The 20,215-nt window shown below is 40.5% G+C and overlaps 2 protein-coding genes across 4 annotated transcripts in view; one reads left to right on the top strand and one right to left on the bottom strand.

Moving 5' to 3' along the window:
* The window catches only part of btbd7 (BTB (POZ) domain containing 7), a 36,937-nt gene extending 22,689 nt beyond the window's left edge, over positions 1–14,248 (top strand). For both annotated transcript variants that reach the window (XM_085441077.1, XM_085441076.1), the window contains exons 4-11: positions 3,748–3,956; positions 4,424–4,499; positions 8,079–8,239; positions 8,353–8,496; positions 8,929–9,118; positions 9,825–10,003; positions 10,092–10,496; positions 10,661–14,248. In XM_085441077.1, coding sequence (XP_085297203.1) covers positions 3,748–3,956; positions 4,424–4,499; positions 8,079–8,239; positions 8,353–8,496; positions 8,929–9,118; positions 9,825–10,003; positions 10,092–10,496; positions 10,661–11,419 — 2,123 coding nt within the window. In that variant the 3' untranslated portion in view covers positions 11,420–14,248. The remainder of the gene's footprint in view (positions 1–3,747; positions 3,957–4,423; positions 4,500–8,078; positions 8,240–8,352; positions 8,497–8,928; positions 9,119–9,824; positions 10,004–10,091; positions 10,497–10,660) is intronic.
* A 1,037-nt stretch (positions 14,249–15,285) lies between these two features.
* Positions 15,286–19,383, bottom strand: LOC146686562 (putative E3 ubiquitin-protein ligase UBR7). Of its 2 annotated transcripts, XM_085441078.1 has the most exons (12): positions 19,300–19,383; positions 18,217–18,334; positions 17,777–17,910; positions 17,632–17,692; positions 17,439–17,534; positions 17,292–17,345; positions 17,100–17,205; positions 16,887–17,014; positions 15,981–16,175; positions 15,713–15,869; positions 15,543–15,604; positions 15,286–15,461 (listed from the first exon to the last, which is right to left on the bottom strand). In XM_085441078.1, exons 2-12 carry the CDS (start codon positions 18,331–18,333, stop codon positions 15,378–15,380), a joined length of 1,194 nt encoding a protein of 397 aa, XP_085297204.1. In that variant the 5' UTR covers position 18,334; positions 19,300–19,383; the 3' UTR covers positions 15,286–15,377. The 2 variants fall into 2 exon arrangements, with proteins under 2 accessions (XP_085297204.1, XP_085297205.1); XM_085441079.1 differs by lacking the exon at positions 19,300–19,383 and having other exon boundaries at positions 18,217–18,465.
* Between the last annotated feature and the right edge of the window lie 832 nt (positions 19,384–20,215).

The raw sequence follows: 20,215 nt of genomic DNA, 5'->3' as shown, positions 1-20,215 counted from the left end.
AGTGTTGACAATTTATCATTAAAATATGAATTTTTAGAGATATATGACATGGATGACTTGTTGACTTAGAAGCCACGAATTCCCCAATATGCAAATTTGAATACCTGGAGCCCACATACATGATTGGCTGGCTGGGAAGCTGTGCAGGCCCTGATTTGTGGATTTGAATTCCTCAGCCCTCAGATATGATTGGCTGGCTTAGAAGCCATGAAGGCCCCAATATGCAAATTTGAATGCCTCAGGACACATATATGATTGGCTGGGAAACCGTGCAGGCCCTGATTTGAAAATTTGAATGTCTAAGTCCTCACAGAGGATTGGCTGCCTGGGGACCTGGCAGAAATATATAGAAATATATAGAAATACTATGATTAAGCATAAATACTACATTTAGTAGAAATACTATGTTTTAGCACAAATACTATAAAAAGCAGAAATACTATAATTTAGCAGAAATACTATATTAAGCACAAATCCTATAAAAAGCAGAAATAGGATGATTAAGCATAAACACTACATTTAGTAGAAATATTATGTTTGAGCAAAAATCCTATAAAAAGCAGAAATACTATATTAGGCACAAATCCCATAAAAAGCAGAAATAGTATGATTAAGCATAAATACTACATTTAGTAGAAATACTATGTTTTAGCACAAATAGTATAAAAAGCAGAAATACTGTAATTTAGCAGAAATACTATATTAGGCACAAATCTTATAAAATAGCAGAAATAGTATTATTTAGCACAATAGTAATAAGTTAAACAGAAAAATTGGAAAAGCAAAATGGACAGCTGAAAAAATGCTGAACATGCTGAGGGTCCCTCAAATATACTTGTTAAATGAAAAAATCAGCAAAAAAATGCACAGGGAGAGAGAAGTAAGTTTCTAGGTCAGCCTGGGAGCTGCTGAATTTGAATCCACCAATCAGAGAGCCTGTGTACTTTTTCCCGCCAAAACATGTGCCTCTTTTTACACACGCAGCACAGAGAGGCACAGGATTATTGCAGCCTATTTCTCATAGTGAGGACTCCCCTCAAACAAATGACCATAATTCCCAAACCGTAGGGGCTAGAGCGGTCATTCTTACACCGTTTTGTTCAGAAGAGATGGGGGAATCTTCCAGTGTTTTCAATTTATCATTAAAATATGAATTATTAAAGATATTTGACTTCTAATGCACCATAACTGAGTAGAGCGAAGCAAAAACTGCCTTGACTTGCCCTCAAACAACGCTTTGTAACTCGAAATCTATTTGGAGTATCGATATCATTCTTTCACCGTAAGAGACAGCAGGCTTTGGTGAACAGTCATGGAAATTTTCAGGTCTCTGTGGAAATCCAAAAAAAAATTATGACGAGAGAAAAAAGTGGTTCATTTCCAGAGTTTTAAATCTGAAGAAATCTGAGCGAAGGACGAATTTCCTACCCTCAGACAAGTCCAACTCATTTCAGAACGGTAATAGGTGAGAAAGAAATTCTTGAATTGTGAGCGTCAGGGGTGTCTGAAGATATTCGGGGACAAGCCTCATGTCTTAAAGTCGCTTCGTTAAGGAGATATGACGATTCGAATATGCCTCTCATTACAGAAATCCAGCGATGATTTTGAACAAGCTCTCCATTGACTTTATATGGAGAGTTTTGAGACCTTGTGTTGGTCTGAGGAGATTTGCAAAAATTCTATAAATCCCACAACAATGATAGTGACATTTTCTGAAAGCCAGCAAAAATACCTACGTTTTGATGTATAATTTGTGGAAGTTGAGTGAAAATTGAGCAAGTAGCAAGAAGTTGTTCGGACATGAAGTGAAAATTGCAAAACCTTCAGTGGCACACTGGAAGCCAAGAGCATAGCAACCATAACAACGCATGTATTTTGTGAAAAATCACAATTTTGCAACTCAAAACTTTAAGAGGCATAAAAGTAAAACAGTAAAACATTTGAAAAAGCTGAATCATACCTGAATAGCCCAATAATTTGTGAACATTTTAAAGTTTGAATGGTTGTTCTAGGTGAAAATATGAGGAAGTAGTTAAGTTTCAAAAACAAGCAAATTTTAGCAGAATTGCAGAAGTTTCCCATTCATTTCAATGGGACAAATTAAAGGAAAAAAGCTTAATATTTTAAAAAGTATAATAGTTAAAAATAGCAAAAATCGTAGCGTAAATTAGCAGAAATAGCAGAATAGTTTAAAATTTGAATGGTGAAAATCGGCTGAAAATTGTGGAAGTAGTTAAGTGCCAAAAAGTGTACGGAAGCAACTAGAATAATAATAATAATAAAGAATAAAGAGAAACAGGAACTCAATAGTGTGGATGCTTAAAGCATCCACACAATAATAAAGAATAAAGAGAAACAGGAACTCAATAGTGTGGATGCTTAAAGCATCCACACAACTAGACTGGAGGACTTTCTAGAAGATGAATAGCAAAACGACCAGCAGTGGGCAATGAGGCAGATGCTGGAAATCTTCTCCCGTTTTTCAGTCTGTTTAAAGCAGATAAAAAGGAGAAAAAAAATATGCAGGCCCACATTTCAGCTACATCTGTCTTAATGATGCAGCCTCAGCTGAAAAGACTGCGGGCGTCTGCTTTGTGTTTCTCGAACTTGCATTTACAAGCAAAAACACCCAAAGGGTTCATAGCTGTGCATGTACATTATGGTTGCTTTTCCATTCGAATCAAAAATTTGTACACACAGCTTGCATGGATATGAAGCTGAAGTATCAGTGGGGTCATCGCTCTGAAGTCTGGTGTCCAATTTCCCGGCGTTTATGTTCAAAGTGGTGGTTTGAGGGCGGAAGAGCAGCTTAGATTTTCTAGTTTAAGATTTTCCCAGAGGAGTGCTGCTGCTGCCGCCGCTGCTCCTCCAACGATGAACTGATGGACAGGACCGCCTGGAATGAGGAAGCTGGGAAGCTTTTATTTCCCTTCAGAACAGCTCTGACTGGACATCAGTCAGTCGGCTTTATCTTCATGAATGTCCACTTTGTGTTAATGATCGGAGAAGAACTTTCAATGTGAGCCACTAAGACTCTCTCGTTTGGAACTGTGATAGATGGCTTGACCAAACCGATCATATGTTAATCCAAGTGGACATGGAGGCTTTATTTCTGCATAAATGGATCCATGTTAGATTAAGTGTTAAGAGTTTGAGTGCCATTGTTGGCTGAATTTGCAAAACTTGGTTCTTTTTTTAAATGACTAGAGCACCAGGCACATAATTCCCTAAGCCTTCTGTGGCTTTTAATGCATTTTTGATTTATGCACACAAGTGGTCTGTGTGTACACCTTTGCAAAGTGTGTGCTTGTGCACCGGCAGCACATTTCCGCAAGCTGCTGTGTTTACTTATCACGGTTAAGAGAAGGCAGCTTGAGACTGAAACACATCAAGGTATCAAAGGCATTTCTGTGGGTTGGTGTGTTAGAGTAAAGCCGCTGCCTGCTGTTCTGGTATGTGCTCTGATTTAGGAAACGCAGCATGGAGGATGTGGGGGCTACTAGAGGGAGACTCCCTGGGTCAGTGAATATGAGTCAAAACTACTGATGGTTTGGCAGAGGCTGCAGCGTTACTTGCCGTACTGTAATAATTGTTTAGTTAAATCATTAAAATACATTTTCAAACAGGCTTTTTTGTTGTTGTAGTGTTTCTTTTTTAAGGTTAAGTGACATCTTTCTGACTTCAATATATGCACTTCTTTTCAGAATATGATACATTTCTGCTTGTCTGTCTCGTTGCCTCTCCCAGGCTGTGAAGACATTATTGTGGAGAGTTTGTCTCTGGACTCTCTTGTCCCCATTCTCAAGTGGAGCTCCCAACCATACGGCTCCAAGTGGGTCCATAGGCAGGCCATGCACTTCCTCTGTGAGGAGTTCAGTCAAGTTGTCACTTCGGATGTTCTCTACGAACTTGGCAAAGAACACCTTCTCAGTGCAATTCAGTCTGACTACCTACAGGTAAGGAAACGTCTCTCAACTTATAGCACCTCACAGTGTTTGGGAATCTGTGATAGTTGCATGAAAATATTGTATACAAACACACAGTCCCTGCCCCAGTCACACACTGTCCACATGTGCTGACGCTGTTCACGTGCACACGCTGAGTCTCCAGAATTTCCAGAGTTGAAAAACAGTTCCCTAGAGAGAAATTCTTTCAAACCCAGAACCTAATCAAAGCTGAGCTGTCATCTGCACTGCCAAGCAACTTGGGCTTTACACCAGATGGTTGAGGTGAAGTGTTGTAATCCAACTACCCAAACAAACCAGACCCAAGCTTTGATGGGACATTGCCTGAACATATTGCATTTTCACTTTATCCTCGTGTCATACCTTCCCTGTTCTGTTCCCAACAATATCTAACCTTGTCCTAATAATATTTTTGTCTTTTGCTTTCTCTCTGTCCTATATCTCTCTTTCTCTGTCAGGCGAGTGAACAGGACATTCTTAAGTATGTTGTTAAGTGGGGCGAGCAGCAGCTTATTAAGAGGATGGCAGACAGGGGTAAGATAATACACTCTATAATTACCCTCTGAGCAGCCCCCCTAATTGCTCTGAGGAAATTACCACCTACTAGAGCCTTGTGAATATACTTAAAAGCAAAAAAGAGCCAAACTTTACCCCATAAATTCAACAGGAAGTGGTTCGATCTGATTTGTCATGTCATTGTTGCTACTGTGATAATTAATGCTCTTCTGAGGGGTACATGATCAAGGTTATTGGTATTCATATTATAAGGGAGAGCAGCCTGATTCCTCAAGATCCCTATAATTTGTCAAAACGATCTTGTGCGAAAGGTTTGAAATGCAGCCAGAAGGTTGATGTAAAAGCACTAAAAGTGTTATCATACTTAAAGTGGTGGTCAGATATTTACATCCACTCATCAGAAGAGTTCTTTAAACTGTTCTTTTTCCAGGGTGGAATGATTGCATAGCATACATCTTTAATGACTTAAAAAACAAGAATTTAGGGTAAAAATATGAATTTATTTTGGATTGGAAATATACCTACTAATCTTTTACTAAACGGTGCTTAAAGTTCTACAGTAGCCTTAACGTTGACAAGGCCAAGCCCTATTAACCTCTCATTATCATTATGATCATGAGAAGTTGATAATTGACTACAGCTGGTAGTTTCTCTTTGCACCATAAAAAGGATTTTTGTTGAGCACTTATTGGAATCACCAGTAGTTGGAACAATGAACAATGGGAAAGTTCAAGGAATTCAGTGAAGATCTAAAAAGGAGAGTCACAGAGTTACACAAGTTGGGAAGGTCTCTTGGGGCCATTTTTTTTAAACGACTGCAGATTCCAGGATAACCAGTTCAAACAATTGTACTCAAGTAAAAATTATTTAGATGTGTCAGCACTTTCCTAATGTCTGGAAGAAGAAAAAGAGATGAGACGAAACTCGTTACTACCAAGGCTCGAGCCTGCCGTGAACTGGACACTGCTGCAACACCAGCGTCACTGTCGACAAGGTAGCGTTTTGCATCTTAGAGGGTGCCAACCAAAAAAGAAGCTTCAAAACTCGACTGTAATTTGTAGCTGCCCACAAGCCAAATGAATTTCTGGAGGAAAGCTTTATGGTCACATAAGACAAAGCTGTTTAGAAAAGTAAAACTGGTCGATTTCCAGACAGAATGAAAATAGCAAAAGTTATACCTCTATACAAATCTGGAAACAAACACCATTTCACAAACTACAGGCCTGTCTCTTTACTACCCCAATTCTCAAAAGTTCTTGAAAAACTGTTTAAAAACAGACTGGAAAAATTTATAGATAAACATAAACTACTCACTGAGAGTCAGTACGGATTCAGATCAAGCAGATCAACATCATCGGCACTATTAGATTCAATAGAATACATCACAAATTCCATAGACAAAAAGCAATATGTGGCTGGGTTATTCATAGACTTGACAAAGGCATTTGACACTATAGATCATGATATATTAATAAGAAAACTGGAACGTTATGGTGTCAGAGGGGTAGTTTTAGATTGGGTCCGGAGTTATTTAAGTGACAGAAAGCAGTTTGTGAAAATAAATGGTGGTTGCTCCTTATGTATGGACATTGCTTGTGGTGTACCCCAAGGGTCAGTTTTGGGTCCAAAATTCTTCAACTTGTACATTAACGACATCTGTAAAGTGTCCAAAGTATTAAAAATGGTTCTCTTTGCTGACGATACAAACATTTTTTGCTCTGGTGATGATCTGCAGAATTTATTGGAGGATATGACTAATGAAATAAGTAAAGTGAAGTTCTGGCTTGATAAAAAACAAATTATCATTAAATTTGAATAAATCTAAACTGATGTTATTTGGAAATAGTAGTTTAAATACAAATGCAAAGATTCAAATAAATGGTGTTGATATTGAAAGAGTCAGTGAAAATAAATTTCTGGGGGTAATAACAGATGAAAAACTTAACTGGAGAGCTCACGTAAGATATATTCATTCCAAAGTATCACGAAGCATTGCAGTACTAAACAAGGCAAAACAGGTATTCGACAGAACATCACTTCATATTCTCTACTGTTCACTGGTTTCACCATACTTAAGCTATTGTGCAGAGGTCTGGGGCAATAACTATAAAACCACATTACATTCACTTTTTACTCTTCAAAAGAAAGCAATTCGAATCATCCACAATGCAGGTTATAGGGAACATACAAACTCACTATTTTTGCAGTCTGAAATATTGAAAATTGACGATATAGTGAAATTCCAAACAGCACAAATTCTATTCAAAGCAAAAAATAAAGAACTGCCAGGTAATATTCAGAGTATGTTTTTTTTGAAAGAAGGAAGTTATAATTTAAGGGGTTTTTGTAACTTCAAAACAATGAAGGTACGTACTACAAGAAAAGGCTTTTGTGTTTCTGTTCAAGGAGTGAAACTATGGAACAAACTGAATATGGAATTAAAGCAATGTCCAAACATAAAACTGTTCAAAAAGAGTTATAAAAATATGATCTTCTCGATCTATAAAGAAAAGGAAAATATTTAAATTAAGTGAATGTCTCTATTTAAAAACAAACAAACAAAAAATTCATGATGTGATATTATAGTATATAGTATATCAGAAATCTGTTCACTATTTTTATTACAAATTATATCAGTAAGGAAGCTGACTAAATATTCACTGATAATTTATGGGACAGGGGTGGGATTAAATAAGTGTATACTTCTTCCCACTCCCTTTCAACATGTAAATTAATCAGAATGTTTTTTTGTATGTAATTTGTATAGTATTTTTTTTCTCTCTTATTTCTTTCTAAATGTACTTGTATATTGTTCACATGTTGAAATAAATTACCAATCAATCAATCAAATGTGATGCTTTCAAGTCTAAAAGCACCACACCAGCTTTCAAGTATGTTGTCAGTAGCATCATTCTGTTAGGCTGTCTTGCTGCCAGTGCTACTGATACATTGAAAAATTTGGAGGACTACCTCCACATTCTTCAACTTCATCTCAAAGACTGTTGAAATTTGGAGACATTTGTGTTCCAACAGGACTGTGATCCCAAACACACATCAAAACATTTTTTGGATAAAGCAGGATAACGCTAAGCTTTTGGAATTGCCTACTAAAGTCCCAACCTCAACCCTATTTAAAATTTGTGCATTTTGCTTAAAAGCTAGGTCCATGTCAGGAAACCAAACAATTTAAACGGATTCAATCAATTCTGCCAATAAGAGGGGTAAAATATCCAGACAGGATTATACCATAAACTTGTTGATGGCTACAAAAAGCATCTGCTCGAGGTGCAACGTGCAAATTAATATTTAACTAAATATTAATGGGGTTGTATGTATTTATTTAAGCCTTTGCTATTTGTCTCTGTAGATTAGAGAGAACCCAAGATAAATTCAAATTTGTGCACCTAAGGCTTGTTTTTTAAAGTCTTTAAAGAGGTTTACTGTAGAGTCATTCCCTGGAAGAAGACAGTTTAAAGAAATCATATAAAACCCAAAATTACCACGATGTGTGTATGTAAACTCTGACTATAAATGTTGACGCACAAAAAGCATTACAATCATTATAATATCTGACCGTGGTCGTTCCTGTTTACCCAGAACCCAACCTATTGAGTGGCACAGCCCACAGCGTAAACAAGAGGGGAGTGAAAAGGAGAGACTTGGATGTGGAGGAGCTGAAGGAGATCCTGTCTCCGCTCCTGCCCTTCATCCGAACAGAGCACATCTTACCTCCCAACAGTGACGTCCTCGCCGACGCAGTCAGTGTTACTTATCTATCTTTTCTCAGCTGCTGTGCTTTTATGACTGGTGTTTCTGAGTTATTGTGACCTTCATAGATTGAGCATTGATCCACATTCTTCACTATTCACAGCTCAAAAGGGGTTTGATAAGCACCCCTCCTTCAGACATGCTACCCACAGCTGAGGGGGGTAAAGCCAATGCCTGGTTGCGTCAGAAAAATGCAGGCATCTATGTGCGTCCACGCCTTTTCTCTCCTTACGTGGAGGAGGCTAAGGTAAGGTTCATTTATTTATGATTAATGGGGGTTATAGACAGGGCAGAAACCGGGGGAATATTTGTGTCCCATACAGCTATCGCCAAAGTGAGCAGAGTTTCTGTAAAGGGTGCGGGCTAATGTAAAATTTGTCGACCTGTTTATAGCTCAGACGTGCTAAAACTACCCATGCCAAGTTGTTGTTATGCATACAAATCATTTAGTATTCAGTGGTGGCCTCTATCAGTCTGACCGAAATTTGCTTTATGTCCGTTTGCAAACTTTCCTAATAACTTATAGGCCTTCCCGAGGCCATGAATATTTATGACATATCCATAGACCAGTGTGTCATTATTAGATGAAGTGTCAGTCAAGTGGAACTAATTTGCAAAATGTTCCCCATGTCCTTGAGTTGCACATAGGACTTATGTGTTTTTTTTTATGTGTCCTCAGTCTGTTCTTGATGAAATGATGGTCGAGCAGACAGACCTAGTGCGTTTGCGACTAGTGCGCATGTCCAACGTCCCGGACACACTCTACATGGTCAACAATGCTGTGCCTCAGTGTTGTCACATGATTAACCACCAGCAAATGGCAAGCAACTCAACCACAGCTCCATCAGTCGTGGCAAATGAAATTCCAGGTAGGAGCAGTGTCGCAGATGCTACACAGTTATGGTTGACTTAAGTCAGGGGTGTCCAAACCTTTCTTCTTCTTCTTCTTCTTTTTTTTTTTTTATTTATTTTTTTTATAAGAGTGCCATATTTATTCATGGTATATCATTGAGGGGCCAACAAGCTTTCTCATCTTGTTTTTAAAGCATAGACATTATGAATTTTTAACACTTTATTTTCAATAACACAAGAATTATGGTGATCAAGTGTTTGAACCTTAACAAAATAAATCTGCTTTCATTCACATATCGAGAATAAAATAACATAAGGATCTGCTGAAGCTGCTGAATATCAGCATCTCAGGTTCATTTTAAACATGACTTACTGGTGCTGCTACCATGAGGTGAAAAGAGAAATGACACTTTATTAATTCTGTTTGTGGTGGCGGGCCATGAATAATACATTTTATAGGGTAGGAGCAAGGGACCATATAAAATCTGACCTAGGGCCGTGATTGGCCCCCGGGCTGGATTATGCACATGCTTGACTTAAGTGTTATGAGAAACTGCTGACTAACAGAGAAACTGCTCAAGTATCTGTAAACATAATGCCGTTCAGTGGATTCTCTGAGCACCCTGATTAAATTACAACGTTAAGACTCAAACTATGAAGACTTTAACTGACTCACGTCATTTTACTCTGATGTCTGACTTTGTATTCTTTTTCACTTTTCAGTACCTCAGTTATCTGTGGTAAAGGAGATGATTCGGAGGCTGCATGAGCTAAGACACACAGAGCAGGTTCAGAGAGCGTATGCCCTCAACTGTGGCGAGGGAGCCACCGTCAGCTATGAGCTGCAGCTGCGGGTGCTGAGGGAGTTTGGTCTGGCAGACGGAGCCACTGAGCTACTGCAGGTAGGCAGAAAGCAGAGCGTGTTCCCAGGGTTAGGGAGGAGGAGATCTCTGGAGGATGAGATTTATGATTTTTATTTTTTACCTGCAGAATCCATACAAGTTCTTCCCAGATGAAAGGTTTGGAGATGAGAGTCCAATACTGGCCCTGCGCCAGGTGGGTCGTTGTCGGGTAAACAGCAGTCCAGCCATGGATAGCATGTTCACAGAGCTGGAAGGAGTAGCAGGCTTCCACCCTCCCTTACCTCCTCCACCTCCCCCATACCACCCCCCTGCCACACCTAGTCACGCACAGCTCAAGGGTGCGTGGCGACCTCGCGTGCCCTTGCCAACCCCCACCCGTTCCTTCTCCTACCCCTGCAACCGCACCCTGATCCAGCGCCATGCAGCCACCAAGCATGGCAGCTCAGACTACTCCTCTGTGCCCAGGCCTCAGCCCCCTGACTGCACCAACCCACAGGCTATGGGCCGAGCTTTGCTTTCAGACCAGCAAGTGGTGAGTGTGTATATGTGCGTGCATGTCCTTGTGCCACATGCTTTTTATTTTTATTTATTTATTTATTTTTGTTGAGTCAAATGTTCCTAGCGGCTTATGCTTTGGGATATGAATATCTTGATTGTCAGGTTCTGTCATAAATGTTTATCTGTTTTCCAATGCAGATGAGCATGGAGCCGGTTATGAGGGAGTTCATGCCTGACATTGCGCTAGGTGTTTCGGTCATGACTCTGAGGGAGCAGCACATGGCAGAAATGGAGAGGGAAGGCCCTCAGAGCCACCACCTGCCTCATGGGCCCTGCCCTTCTTCCCGCCTCAGCCATGGCTATGGACCTGGACATGGCCACTCCTGCAAGAGACACGCTCCTGAGCCCAAACTGGAAGCTCAAGCTGAGTTCCCTGACCTGTATGACTTTTCCTGCCGACCTGCAACCCCAACCTCCACACACCCACTGCCCTCCTTTGCTGGACCAGACCTCTACAGCCACAGCTGCACCGCCTCCAGCTCCTATCCTCCTCCTTATGTTTCTGACTCTCAGTCCCAGGGCCATACACAGGGTCGGACTGCCTCAGACCCACTACGACTGGATGTCCTCAGTATAACCTCTCAGAGGCATGATGGTCTCCTTGCTAGCCCCTCTGGAGCCCAACCTAGGATGGGACATATTTCAAAGGGGCGATCAAATGAGACAGACCTGACTCATGGCTTAGGCCATTTACGGTCCCCCAGTGGGAATATGGACAACTATGAGGAGAGACACCCAGGACCCAGAGAGACCCCAGAAGAGATGGGTCTAGCTGGAGAATCATCAGGCCCAGGGCCACTCCAGCAGCCTCACAGAAACAGTGTCAGTGAAGAGATTGTCAGAGACCGCAGGTCACCTAGCAAACCTGACTACCCCTATAAGAAATCTGCACTTTAACCCCAGTTTAAAGACCAGGGGTTGGGTTAAGAAAAGGGAAAAAGAGATGAGTGGCTGTCCATCATAATGAATAGCAAAGCACTAAATGTTTGTGTGTGTGTGTGTGTGTGTGTGTGTGTGTGTGTGTGTGTGTGTGTGTGTGTGTGTGTGTGTGTGTGTGTGTGTGTGTGTGTGTGTGTGTGTGTCTGTGAGAGAGAGAGAGTTTGAGAGAAGCAGGGAAAAGGGGTGGTCGATGGTTGCTATTTATAGAATCTGTCCTTTTGTCCTACCTCTATCACACTGTGCTATCCATCACGCAGTCAGCATGGTAAGAGCTGTAGGTTAGCTGTCAATGCAAGTCTGCCTAGTCCCGCAGGTTTAGAGGATTTCTTAGGCTCTCCGTGGACAGATTGGTCTCTTGCATTTCTTAAGAAAGAGGTTAGCTCTATGCTGCATGAATTCTGCGTGAGGAAGTCGCAACACTAGATGAAGCTCAGTTATAAAATGATGGTTGAAAACAGATTACATTGGTTGGCTCTTTTGTCTCTTGCACAGAATGGGAAGATCACAGGATAAAGATCTCAGTTTACATAAATGAACAATGGCACACAGTCTGGGAATAGAGTATTGTGATAAAATCATATGTAAATATGTCTGTCAGTGTTCTTTCCCCTCCCAGAACTGGTATTTCCATTTCTTCTTTTAGCATGGCTATAACTCACCTGACTATTCTTCTCCTCCTGCTCTGGTTCTGCACTAATGTTGAGTTTAACAAAAAAAAAAAAAAGGCCAAGGTTTGGTCACACAAAGCAGGAATTGGATCCGACTGGAAGTAGGCCATCAGAGCTTGTCAGTCTCAAGTAACCGCGTCTGATTGTGTCAGACGTAACCTATCACAGCCTCACTGTCTGGCTTAAAGGCAGAAGTTTGGTGTTTTCACACGGGGCCGGAGGATCATGGGCAGGTTCATTACTGAGATATAGTGGAAAATATCAGGTTGCCATGACATAAGCCGTGTTCGCACATGCAGCGCTGAATTTATCTAGACATCACGCAACAGAGGTGCAAGTCAACGCAAAAGCCTGACTCAGTCTTATTGGGTATTAGACAGTCTGTATGATGTCAGATCCAGGCAGCTTCGCTGCCTAAACCACAAAGTATTTCAGAAGCAGACTGCTTCCTGCTGTGTGCTACATGTGAGAGAGGACATTTGTGGATGACCTTATTCTACTGAAAATGTCTGTACAGCGATCAGATCAAGCGCTGGGGATTTGTTGGATCTGCAGCTAGGCCAGGTGTGTGTTTGTGTGTGTGAGAGAGCGTGTCTTTGTGCAAGGATAACTTTGATACACCTAGATGTTAACACAATCTCAGTACTGTACACTCCCATGTTTGGTCGGGTCTTTTTGTACATATCAAGGTCTGAAATGATTAAGCAGTGTTTGGCAGAGAGTGGTCGTCAGCGTGTTAGTTTCCTCCCATTTCAAAGTAAGTAATCAAATCTAAAGCCTTAACTAGCGCTTGGAATATTCACTTTTAGCTATCTTTATTCAATCAAGTATGATGTCTCTATAATGCCACCCCCGTTAACTGCTTATTTGACTGTTGTCCACATTAAAGATACACAGACACTGCAGCTTTTCTGGATGGCGGAGGTGGGCTCAACCATGCCCAAATGTTTAAACCATGTCTCCATCTCGCCAGCTCGTCGGAGATTGTGGATGTGCAGAGCCAGTGTTGATGCTTTTAAATATACTGTTAATGGGCCGCAGCAGCTGTAGCTCCACAACCCTGCAAGTACACAAATTAAAAACCTGTAACAGCCGACAGCTGGCATTCGACCTCACATACGAGTATCATTGCACTGTAGGAGCCGTCTGTTTATTAGCTGAAGGGAAAAAGGAACAAATGAATCTCGAACAAAAGGAATCTTATATTGAAGAAAAGTTGGCGATTGCTGGCTCATATCTCCAATGAAAATTGTATATAATGAATTGAGTTCCACATGATGAATTTTTAATGGTTTCTATCACATTTTAGTGGTCGTTGAAGGTCTGTGTTTTTACTGTAGTGGACAACACTGTGTACTTTGTCTCTGTCATGAAAACTCACTAAGAATGTGTGGTATAAACAGAAAGATTGTGTCTCAGAAACTATTTTTGTTCTTAAATGTTATGCATCTAGGGCAGTTTGTTTGATATAGTAGGTGCTGTGGATTGCCATGTTTGTAGAACACTTTTCACCCCTTTTTCCTTTTACTTTAAAAGTAACAGGAATATGTTGAGGATCTGAAGATATTAGCTCTATGCTTAGCAGTGATAGAGTTGCCAAGCAGAAAAATCATTTTTCCATCTTGGTTGCTTCATGGGGAAAAAATGCAAAACTCCAGATTCCTCCCCGTGTTCGTGTTGGGTGGTTGTTTTATTTTCCAGGACAATGTTCCATTGAGTAAAAGTCCTTGTTTTGCTCTTTTGCTGTAGAGAAGTCAGTGCCTTCCCCTGCCTGCGGCTGGGCTTTTATTGGAGAAGTGACTTTGATGTCTATGCAAGCTCTTTTCTACCAGCTTACCAGCCTGCATCAAATAATTCTTTGAAATCTCATGTAGCTTGTTTTGTGTACATAGTGTTATTTAGCACCTTTTGAAATTGAACCATCTGAAATGTGTGATTGCTTGTGTTGATTTGTAACAGGTACACTGTGCCTGTATGGTATCATAGAAACCATGTTTGTAGACTGATATTAAGTTGCATTTAGTTTCACGGAATCTATTTTTCTACTGTCGCCTCAAAACGGTGCATAACAGTGGTCAACTTGGGCATCCTCAAAATAAACTGGTTTGATATTATGGAATTAATGTGATCTCACATGGGTTGTTTGTTCACTTGAAATGTCAAGTACATTTTGCTTGTATATGATCATATATTCAGATTCAAAGGGCTTCACATACATACAGTAAAGAAAATTATCCATACATATCTGGAGCTTATCTCAGCTGTCATGGGCTGAGAGGCAGGGTACACCTTTGACAGGTTGTTCATCCACTGTAGGGCTAACAGTTTATAACCAACAGGTAACCTAAGAAGCTTTTTGGACTGTAGAGAAAGCCAGACGAATGACACAGAACCCACACACGGCAGGGAGAACACAAAAAGGCGCCAGCTGACCCAGAACCTTCTCACTGTGTGACAACAGTGCAAACCACTGGCATGGTCAAAACAGACAAGCAAACATATTTAAGTTAAAAAATAGAAGTCTGACATAATATGAAAAGGTGCATCTGCTCTATAACCTACCAAAGTTTAAAAAACAGCATGCTTACAGTGCTTCTGTGTCCATTATCTACTTAAATTGCTCTCAGCTTTTCTTTTCTTTTTTTTTAAATAAAAACATTAAAAGTTTCTTGAAAGGGGGGGGGGGTTTATCCCTGAAACTCTTTCCATAATTTGCAGGAAATAACCATCAGAAAGTAGATCTGGTTTTATAATATAAAATAAAAAGCTCCAATGCATGCTCTTGTTCAAGTTTTAGTTTACCTTACAGCAGATTTCTAGTACTTTTATTTTGAGCGTTAGTCAGTATTTTCATCACAGTGAGTCTTTCACATGACATTTACAGACCGGTTTGTCTTAGCAGTGCAAGGATTATGGCATCAAATTCAGCCAAACTTACATACTTTCACACAATAATCATGTTCATTCAACAAACTCTGTATGTTCACAAATGTAATAGTGTGCAATATTTATGTGAGGTAAACTTTAATCACAATCTTTAAAGTTGAGGCATCATCATAACCCAGTTATGACACGAACCTCAAACCTTCAAATAATAAAGTAAAAACTTGAAACTAAAACTTTTTTTTTTACCCCCAACTTCAAACATCACATTGATTGCAGCAAAACGGTTTATTCAAGAGGAGGGTGACATTCAGTCCAGACAGCCCGTGAACATGGCGTACGGTGGCAGCAGAGTGGACACCTTGTTACTGATTTCCGTCGCTGGTTCTGCGTCTTTTTCTGGCCTGCAGCTCCTCAAAGAGTTGATGTACAGCTTCGACTGTGACTGTCTGATGTAGACACAGAAGTGTTAGGTCTGAGATTTGAGCAGAAGAAAGAAGATGTGACTCACATAGACATCCACTTCTCACCTTTCCTTCAGAGGCACACTGCTCTAAAAATTCACTGATTGAGGTCGTCAGCTCGTTGAAACCTGAGGGAAGAACACAAGATTAATTAGTCCGCCGCATCAATGCGCCAGTGCTTTGAATTTCACTTTACGCAGGACAACTGACCCCGTGGCTTCCCTCCCTATCCTCACCGTAAATGACCTCCAGCTGCTGTACACGGTCCATCGAGTTCATTAGCGCCATCAGTGGGTGCTGCCCGAAGGGCTCATGCAAGCCTCTCTTCTCATAGGCCAGAATAGTGTCAGACTGATCCAAGAGAAACTGCACCTCAGCAGCAACATAGGCCCTCTGAGGAAATGCAGCACACAGGGGACAGGCATTCAGAAACAGGGATAACTTGCAGCATTCTGGCTTTTGTGAGTCTACATTACAATCTTGGAGCTAGAAATTCTGTCTCACCTTGCAGCTCGTGCAGGTGCAAAGCTCAGCGCGCCAGCTGTAAGGCCAGAACACCGCTCCCCGTCTCAGCCTCTCTAGCCCGCGGGCCTGCAGCTCCTTCAGCTTGCACTCCACAATTTTCGTTGTAGCCATCGCAGGGCTGCCTGTCATTTCCTCGTGAGTTCGTTTGCCAGGGGAACTCCTGTTTACAGCTTCCTACGACACAAATGAGATGGGGTGAGTGACTGTATTATACAAGAGGCACAGGCACACCTGGGCTTGGTGAAACATCTCCACTCATGCAGGAATGCAGACGCATCCTGGGGAAGTCTCACTGCGAGTGACGCGGTAAGACGGTTGGGCGATGAAAATCGCCAGTTTACAGTAAGCTAGCCTGTGAAGCCCGGCCAAAGTCATCTACAGAGCAGAGGAAGCTGTGCCTCATGGGTCATTTCTCCTCTAATTACCCCAGAGGAGAGGAAAGCACGATAACAGGAGCTGGTGCCTGCTGTCTGGCTCATAGTCTGCTCATTACTCTCCAGCCCCACCTAGTGGCGCACTGGCATTCAGAAAAGTTGGACAGTGTTGCTCCAAATGAGGTCACAAAATAGACAAAGGTAAAATATACTCCAGAACATAAATAGGAGAGTAACAAAGCAAAGCAAGTGGTAAACACAGCAAGATATATTATGGATTCCTTTCAACTTAAATTATTTTTTGTTTTGTTTTTTATAATGTAATTTATGCATTATGAGAACACAACTAAAAGAATAAACATGTAAACATAGATCTGAATTCAAATGCCATTGTTTGATTATAAATAAGTCAAAAGTAAAGTAATGTTCTGCCCTCATTTTAACTTGCACAAAGCCATTTTTAGTTCTCCACTATCCCAGAATCCATGCAAACAGCAGAACCGTTTCTCACCTCTGGTTCTGTGCGCTCATCACTAGAGGACGGTTCCTCATCCTTTCTTTGACCAGCCTCACGGTCTTCCCCCTCAATGTCGACCTCTACTTCCTCTTCGGCATCACCCACTTGGATCACAGGCGGAACTAAATGGAAAAGATGAATTAATGATTATCTGAATTTTGCTGCTAAATGTCTGCCTAGTTAGTTACAGTCAAAAAAAATTGTTACCTGCGATGTGGGCAGCATACGTCCACAAGAAAGGAGCCTTGTTCATGCAGGCCTCACATACCATCTCTTGAAGCTCCTCGGGTTCAACCACAGGGCAGCCTAAGTGCTATTTAAGGCCAAAAATAAATAAATAAAAGAGCAGAGGACTCACAGAAATGATAACATGCAGATCAAAAATCCTCTCAAGCTTACCCTGCTGTGTAACCAATCCTCACAGATGACGCACTGAATCATCTCGTCTTCATCCTGTTAAACAGATTTATTTATATATAGCCACAGATGACAGAGAAACAAGCAGCAGGGTTTAGGGTGAACAACAACAACAAAAAAAAGACGGACCTGGTCATCGGTGTCTGGGTACGGCCGGTGACACGTGCAGTAGAACCCACTGAAGTTGTGATTGTAGCGATTTCTAATATTTTCCTCTTCTTTAACCTAAAAAGAAAGAGGGGGAATGAACAATTGAAACAACTGGAACGTATCGCACACGTGGCAAACACATCTGGGAGACAAGAGATTCAAAGAGTCTCACAGGATTTAGCTGGCAATGGAAGCCCCCAAACTTTCTGTTTCCACAATCACAGCGAAAATTTCTGCAAGAAAAATAGAAATATTAGAAAACTGTGGGCCAAAAGCTGAATGCTCAGTCTACTCAGTCAACATAGAAGGATTTCTACCTTTTGGTATACAGTTCAAAGATGTCGTGTCCATCATGGCATTTATTGGCGCAGGCCAGACAAACCCCAGCAGGCTCTGCATCATTTGGAGTGCAAGTGTTGCAGGCAAACACCGCCTGTCTCTTCACATAACCCTGCAGAGCAACAACACACGTGGCATCAACACACAGCATCAATTCACAAAATATTACTGATTTGACATCCGGAACAAAGAGAAAATGTGCTTTAACATAACAATACTTCCACCGTGCTTCTCATAAACATCGGTGACGAGAACCACACAGAAACTCAGCGGTGCAGATTGTAACATTTAACACAAAGAAAAACAAAACGCTTACAATGTACAGACCACACTACAATGCAGCATTTGGAAAAGGCTACTAGGCGTACAATGGGCGACACACAGGCTGCAGGGCTGCTGTGCAGGAAGCTTCTCCTACCTTGGAGTAAGAGCAGTTGTCTGGGTCGCTCCCAGCCAGCACACACAAAGCCTTCTCGAGCTCTTCTTCGCTGGTAAGAATATCATCAATATCCGAGTCGCCCTTGTTCGCTGCCATCCTGGGAAGTGAGGGTAAAGATGACTCCAACGTAAACAATGAAACACCGAAGACTGAGCAGCAGCTGCGGTACCGCCACACTGTTGACAAACGACTGTTCCTGGCGGGAGTTTAGGCCGAGACCACGTGGAGGAAGTGACGCAAGATACCTATTCACGACCTGCTATTGTTTAAAAATAAATAAATAAATAAAATTTTAAAAAACGAATTTAAAAAAAATTAAACTCTACTGCACTTTCATTTTCAGTGGTTCCCTTAAAAATCTAGTAGTGTTTTATTTATTATTATATATTTTTTAAAGTACTTTTAAATAAAAATAAACACATTACAACGCAATAAGCAAAAATAATAGTAACATATATAGAACAAAAACACCATCCAAAGATATTTTACTCATCTTACAAGCGGTAATCTATCTTTAATAATAAAACAGAGCTGATTTAGGAAACATTAGTTCATCCTTTATCAAAAAAATTAAACGTTAGCTATTATAAGTGGCACCTAATAATAAAATAGATTCCGTTTCGGGTCTATTTCCGTTTTGGGGTTTACGAATTAATGGCTGTTGCACAAACAAGTACGACTGATTTTTATCTGTTTATTTTCTTTTTTACATATATATATATTTTTGTTTGGATCTAGCATCACAAAGGCTTTAAAAGGGCATATCAGGAGAAGATGTTTAAGTGTTAATTCGCCCAATATGTAAATAGACGAATTGCCTTAAGTTTTGTCTGTAGACATAGGCAATGGTCATATTTCTATAACAGCTGGCGTATATTTCTCAAAATAGAAACAAGTTGTAAATTGGTGAGTGGTGTGAATTATCATAAAAGGAAAACAAAAAAACTCTCCACTCCAGTGGAAACAATGGAAATGAACAGTGCTGGTCCCAAAGAAGGAGAGGCGAGGGAGCAAGAAAATAATAGAGCTCTCTGTAAGTTTAAAGAATATAATATACCCTACCCTTTTTTATGGTTTAGTCTGTGGTCTGTCCTCCTTCCAGCCACTTGAGCAGCGTCCGTTGTGTATTTTTGAAATAGTTTAGTTTTTGAAAACCTCGTAGAATTAAGAATTGTATTCAATTAGATTCTGGACAGGTTGGATGCGTGGATTTAAATGGATTTAATGGATGGATTTAAAACAAAATAAAATCCAAACCCCTGCATGTGTGGCTATTCAAGCGATAGGCTGAACAGTATCTAATTTGGGATGGCAAACAAATCCAGAGCATCGATGAAATAACAGAAAAATTGGGACTGGGGGAAATTGTTTGCAGGCGAAATATAGAGTTGAATATAGAGTTGAATCCATAATGAATAACATTTTAAAATTGTGAATAACATAATGAACAACACCTGGTATATAGCAAGTGCAATTAAGCCAAAACATGAGTGTTAATGTGCTACCTTTTTACTAACTGAAAGCCTATAGCTGGAGTTTTAACCTTTGGATCACCACGTGCAGGACTTCACAGTACTCCAAAAAGGACTTGATGAAAGCATAAGCAGCAAAAAAAATCCCTTTAGGCACAAAGGCCAAATGTTTCTGTCCTCAGTGCTAGATATTGTACCCAGTAGTCATCACAATAAAACTTCAGTAAAATCATAGTGTGTGTGATATTAAAAATAAATTGAAACAGCAGCAACTGTTTGTTGTGGTTAACACCTGCAGAGGTGTTTCCTTCCTGTCTCTCTCTTGCACTCCCTCTAATGATCTTCATATTACTTTTCTCATTTTATAACACTGGCTGTGGCATTCCACAAATTCTGATTAATAACCTTTTGTTGTTGGTTGTTTTTGTGCCACTTGGGTGGAAACCCCCAATCGCTGACTTTTAATTAGATGCCTTTTCAGTTTAAATGGTAAATGGCCTGTATGT

This window comes from Copadichromis virginalis, linkage group LG19, assembly GCF_057382275.1.
Source record: "Copadichromis virginalis isolate Kocher_CV1m ecotype Utaka linkage group LG19, C_Virginalis_male_GT1.1, whole genome shotgun sequence".
Classification (NCBI taxonomy): domain Eukaryota; kingdom Metazoa; phylum Chordata; class Actinopteri; order Cichliformes; family Cichlidae; genus Copadichromis; species Copadichromis virginalis.
This window is presented reverse-complemented; position numbering and strand designations above follow the sequence as displayed.